Genomic DNA, 6,000 nt, shown 5'->3' with positions numbered 1-6,000 from the left:
AAGAGGGCGGGAGCTCCCCTGACTGACAGCCCCGACGAGCTCCGGCGAGTAGCCGCGCCTGGGAGGAGGGCAGCAGGCGAAAGTTAAGGAGCCGAGCCAAGGATGGGAGCTGCGCCGGGAGGCGGCGCCGCCGCCGCCATCCCTGCCTCCCACTGTTAATGGTCTGGTGCGCCCCGGCTCTGCGCGGCTGCTTCTCCAGCGCGAGGCGGGGGCGAGCGGGGGGGCGAGGCGAGGCGGGGTGCATGATTTCCTCTTCCCGCAATCCAGGGAAGGCGGCCCCAGGCACGCAGGGAAATGCAGTTCCTGCAGCCAGGCGCAACGGCGGCGGTGGTGGTGGTGGCGGCGGCGGCGGCAGCGGGGGCCCCCACCCGAGCCCAGTGCAGCAAAGATGGCTGCGTGCGCCAGCTGCTGGAGCGTCTGAAGCGAGGCCCTGCGAGGAGGCACCCCTGAGGCCGCCCCGCTTCGCCCCGTCCTCCCGCCCCCGAAAAGCTCCGGGCCGAGGAGAAGTTGCGCTGGGCCGGGCTCTCGCGGCGGAGATGCAGCCGGGAACGCTTGGCCCGCAGCGGAGCCGCGCTCGCCTTTGAAAAGAGCGCAGGAACTCCAGCTTCGGCCGGGGAGGAGAGGAGAGGAGAGGCGAGGCGCGGAGAGGACCCCAGCCGCGAGCGCGGACCGGGCGGTGGGGAAGGCGGGCGCGCTGCCCGCGGATGGAAGGCGGCCCCGGGCCTTTCCCGGGCTCCCCACCGCGGGTCGGGACCTAGGCGGGAAGCGAAGAGCAACAGTTGCCATCTCTCGGCGTAACTTTGTCCCGAGTCGGTCGAGGAAACCCTCGTCCTCTGCTTCGGAGAGGGGATCGGCGGGCCGGCGCGCCGCGCGCCCCTCCCGCCGCCTGGCCTGGGCGCGGGGCGAAGGGAGGGCGAGGGCCGGCGGAGCCCCGCGCTGCGCCCATTGTCTGGAGGAGGCGAGCTGGGGCGAAAAGTTGCGGAGCTCCCTTGGAGAGTGGGAGGGGCCTCTCCATCGGGAAGGAAGGAGGAAGGAGGGCGACGCGAAGGCGAAGCGGGGCCGCCGCCAGCCCGCCAGCATCTTCTCGCTGCCGCCGCCGCCGCCGCCGCCGCTGCTGCCGCGATCGCGGGCAGGGGAGTCGCGGAGGTTCGGGGGGAGAGGCCAGTGCGGGCGGCGGCGGCGGCGGCGGCGGCTGCCATGGAGCCGAAGCACAAAGAGCTGCTGGCCCAGTGTCACCAAAGCCTGGCCCAGGCCATGACCGAGGTGGACAAGGTGATCGACCTGCTGGAGGCAGCGGCGGTGCTGAGCCCGCGCGACTTGCACGAGCTGCAGGAGGCCGGCATGAGGACGGCAGCCGGGGCAGAAGGCGAAGAGGGCGGCGGTGGAGGAGGAGGAGGAGGAGGAGCGCGGGAGCCGGTCCCCGCCGGCGTCGCCAAGGCCGACCTGCTCCTCAAGCTGCTGCTGGCCAAAGATCGGGACCACTTCCAGGACTTGCGGGTGGCGCTGGAGAAGACCCAGCCTCACCTGCTCTCCATCCTCTACCTGAACAGCCGCGAGGCGCAGCCTGGCGAGTCGGCCGGTGAGTGGAGGAGCGGCGAGGCTCCGGGCCACCTGCGGGGAGGGGGACAGAGCCGGGGCGGGGGCGGCGAGCGCTGGCTGAGTCGCGGGCCGCTTTGCCGCAGCGCCAGGAAGGTGGGAAAAGTTGAAGAAGCGCAGAAGTTCCCTGTGTGGATTCCGCCTTCCAAAGGCCAGGGCAGCGTGTAGACCCAAGCGGGGAAAGCCTCCGGAAATAGTAGGGAACGAGAATGCCCTGGCAGCAGATACAGTCCTAATGACAAACAGATTTTGAACTTCTCGTTGCACTTTGAGGAATATTTTAAGGAAGTACTTCCATGCCATTGGTGGGGTAGAGAAAGGGAAGGGTTGGGTGCACCCGAGTTTGCAATGTTGAGCTTCCTATGGGGACACTAAGAGGTACGCTATGGATTTGTGGCATCTGGATTTGTGGCAGCACTGGACAGGTGGAGAAAGACCTGTGGTTGTGGCTATACGTTTTTTATGCCTTTTGGGGCCATCAAATTGATTGATGGTTGGTCTCATCAGCTTCAGGCCCTAAGACAGTGTTCCTTAACCTCGGGCACTTGAAGATGTGTGGACTTCAACTCCCAGAATTCCCCAGCCAGCTGGCTGGGGAGTTCTGGGAGTTGAAGTCCACACATCTTCAAGTGCCCGAGGTTGAGGAACACTGCCCTAAGACAATGATCGGGCCAGCTGTAAACCCTAGGAGTTAACCACCATTGCATTGTCAGCTGAGGGATGTTGAAACATCTTGCCCACCTCTGGCCTTAATTAGGTTTCTAATCTCTCTCAGAGAGAGTGTATTGTGTGAATATATGGAAGGAACCAGGTTTTCGATCTGTTGAAGATGTCCATAGAGATTGATTTATGCAGCCCATCTCTCAGAGGAGGAAACCAAAGCTTGAAGACTTTCCAGCCGGAAGGACTTAGTCTTCCATTTTGTTCCCTTGGGCTTTGGCAAAGGTGTTAGAAGAACACGGCGAGGGTTGCATTTCTTCTGAAAACCTAACACAGAGAAGTTTGCAAAAGGAGGAATTTTGGAGATTGCAAATAGCTTCACCAGAATTAAAGAACTTGTCCTGCTAAAAGGAGGCGATCCATCTGTGCTCACAGCCAGAGATCCCTGCCATAAGCCTTCCTTCTGGCCCCAAGTCTTGCTTTCATTGTGACACCCCCCCCCCCAATTTTTCAGAGTAGTAATAATACTGATTTGCAGGAATTAAAAACATTTCACTTCCGTTATCTCAGTAACCTTTGCAACAGTGCATTAAGGTAGCTTGGATAAAGACGTAATCCTGACCATTGGGGTTCCAAGGCTGAGAGATCTCTCCTTGCCTAGGACCGTCCCATGGATTAATGTCGGAAGCAAGATTGAGTGGCTAGATTTTCCAATGAGCCTCATTACCCGAGTAGTTTTAGAAATACATTTTGTGTAGGCAGATAATTCCACTGGGTGCTTCCAGAGGTTGGATTATTTGACACCAAGAGATACCTTATTTTTGTCTTTGCAGATGCTCTAGAAATGTCCTGAAATCTAAAATATTCCTGCAATGTCATATTTTCAGAATTTGTTACTCCATGGCTTTCCCACCTCTCCTAGACGTTGGGTCATCTCTGGGCCCAAATTAAAAGTGTTGGTTATTGCCTTGAAAAATGGCATGCGACCATGTCTGAACATTCACCTTCCATGTGATAAGAACAATTGGTGCATCCTGTCGCCCTCTGAAATATAGTTGCTGGAGAAGCCCTCAAGGCAATTTCAACTCTACATGTCTTTGTAGAGACTGTGATTTTCATGACAATAATGTGGAAATCTTCCATGTATTGTTCTGTTTTGTTTTGCTTGACTACCTATTCTAGTTCCTGGTGGTCTCCTATCCAAGGAAACCTAAATCTGTTCTACCTGGCTTTTTAAGCTCAGCCATGGTCAGCTGAGTGCCATCCCCTGCTGAGATGCTTGAGATATGCCTCTGCCTGCTCTTGACATTCCTCTAAAAACTGTTTGCAGGTTTTGGTTCCTTATCTTTTATCTGTAGGTTTGTTTTTTTTAAGGGGAGGAGTTCCTTTTATATTATTATTACTTTTTAGTCTAGTAACAACAAGAAGAGGTAACAAATTATAACCATGGAAGTTTTTTTTCTGGAGATAGAATTGGAGAATAGAAAATGTTTGATCAATAGCTACAGGTGTGTCTTTTTCCAAGGAAAGCATTGATGGTGGATGGAAGTTCGCCTCCTCCATTCGTTTTGTTCCTTGGGCTGTCTAGTAGGGGGAATTGGGAGATTTCCTATTACGAAAGAGAAGATCTTCAGCACAAGACACATTGCCACTGCCATAAGGTGTGGTGGTGATCACTGATTTTCAAAGTCGGTTTGACCAATTTGGGGAGGATGTCTAATCAACTGCTGGTTGCTGCGGTGTGCAATCTTCAGCTTTGGGGATCACAGGCCTGTTGATATCACTAGGAACTTGGGTCTCAGCTGTAATTGGATCCGTATTTCAGTGTTACAGCCAGAAAGAATTGGGGCACTTCCATGAAAGGCTTACATGGCAGTTCACAACCAGCTGCTGATTGATCAGGTCTTACAGTAGAAGCTCATTGGAGGAGCTGAGTCCAGTGATTTCAGGCTGCATGTTCAGGCAGTTGGGAGATCTCTTGCCTCAACTACCTCTTGGCTCAGTGGAATTTTTTTCTCTCTCTTCTTCTACCCTCCCTATAAAGTTTCAAAATTTCAGCATCCTGTTTCTGGTGCCCATCAATAGGCATTCTTTAGAATATATCTCCTCCATTCCAGCAACATGTCAATTAAGGTAACAGCTACTGAGAAAAGTGTGTGGTTGCAAAAATGATGTGTCATCATCTCATCACAGCTAGTAAGAAACTTTTAAATGGAGCACAGTAATGTACTGCTTCTTTGTAGTTGGGAAGCTTCTCCTTGTAGCAGCTACTCAGAGTTCAGCATCAGAACGCACTTAGGGAAGGACCTCCAAAGATCTCAGGAACATACAGGAAAAAGTGTTCAGAAACATACTTCTACTTCTGCTTCTACAAAGTATATTGGGGAGAGGGGAATAGGCCAGCATATTATTATTGTTGGTTGCACAGTCAGCCAGATGTTTAAACTGGATTTGTCATTTTTATCCACCTATTCAGTCCTTCCCAAGGACCTGGAATAGGCAGATGTGGTTGTTTGATGGTGTTAAAGGTATCCCCGCAGGATATAAGCTGTTCCAAGTAAAGCTACATTTGCAATGGACGGGTGGTGATTTTGTCAATGCCAATGGTCTTCAAGGGGTGCTCAAGACATTTTGGGATTGCACCTAAGGTGCCAATTACTGTCCGTACTATCTTTGCTTTCTTTTGCCACTTCTATATTGCCTACTTCTATTTTCAGGTCTTTGTATTTTGTGATTTTCTCCAGTTCTGTCTCTTCTATTCTGCTGCCTCCAGGTACTGCAGTGTCCCCTATCCAGACCTTTTTGTCTGTCTTATCAACAGTTGTTAAGTCTGGGGTATTGTGTGCCAGGTGCTTGTCTGTTTGAATTCTAAAGTCCCAGAGCACTTTAGCTTCTTCAATTTCTGTTACTTTGTCTGTTTTCTGGTCCTACCAGTCCTTGATTGCAAGCAAATGGTATTTCTTGCAGATATTCCGATGCAACATTATTGCTACTTTGTCATGTCATTGTTTGTAGTCAGTCTGTGCCGTCTTCTTACAGCAGCTAACAGGTGGTCCACTGTTTCTTCAGCTTCTTTGCAGAGGCGGCATTTGCTGTCTGTTGCTGTCTTCTCAATTCTGGCTTTATATGCATTTGTTCTTAAAGCTTGATCTTGTGTAGCCAGAATTAGCTCATCTGTGTCTTTCTTCAACCTCCCTGCTCTTAGCCATTGCCAGGTCTTGTTGTTATCTGTTTTGCCTGCTAGTTTCGTGTGTGTGTGTGTGTGCTGGCTATGTAATACTTTGCCTTACCATGTCTCTTTTCTATTCTTCATTTTGGTCTGTCTTGTAGGCCAGTTTGGTCTTTTCAGTATTCGGTAAGCCTTCACGGTGTACTAGCTTCAGTGCATCTTCTTCACTGTCCTTCAGATATTCTTCCAATGCCCTTTTTTCTTCTTCAACTGTCTGGTGTACTTGCAACATTCCACACCCACCTATGCTCCTTGGTAAGTAGAGTCTGTCAACATCACTGCATGGATGGAAGGCATGATTCATCGTCATTATTTTTCTGGTCTTCCTATCCAGGGCTTCTAGTTCTGCTTGAGTCCAGTCCACTATTCCAACCCAGGTGTTAATCCCCTTGATGGTATTTCCTCCACTGAGTTTGGACTTTTAAGTTCTTCTTCATTCTCATGATGTATTCTAACCTCCTTTTTGGTTTCAATGTGCTTGATGTTGTCAGCCTGAAGGATGCCCAGGTATTTGT

The 6,000-nt window shown here is 51.8% G+C and overlaps 1 protein-coding gene across 4 annotated transcripts in view; it reads left to right on the top strand.

Annotated features, from left to right (window-relative positions):
• DLG5 (discs large MAGUK scaffold protein 5) overlaps nt 1–6,000 on the top strand; it is a 111,759-nt gene continuing 105,759 nt past the window's right edge. The window contains exon 1 of one of the 4 annotated variants that reach the window (XR_015793561.1): nt 1–1,579. Coding sequence is in view for 3 of the 4 variants with exons in the window: in XM_088129005.1 (XP_087985131.1) it covers nt 1,198–1,579 (382 nt within the window). In the remaining variant the exon portion in view is untranslated. The remainder of the gene's footprint in view (nt 1,580–6,000) is intronic. The other 3 variants (XM_088129005.1, XM_007435682.4, XM_088129001.1) reach the window with 3 other exon arrangements.

This window comes from Python bivittatus, unplaced genomic scaffold, assembly GCF_059951505.1.
Source record: "Python bivittatus isolate LINGU-HERP-01145 unplaced genomic scaffold, Pbiv_v1 ctg000050_np1212, whole genome shotgun sequence".
In the NCBI taxonomy this organism is placed as follows: Eukaryota; Metazoa; Chordata; class Lepidosauria; order Squamata; family Pythonidae; genus Python; species Python bivittatus.
The sequence above is the reverse complement of the archived record's forward strand: the minus strand, read 5'-3'. Positions and strand labels throughout refer to the sequence as shown.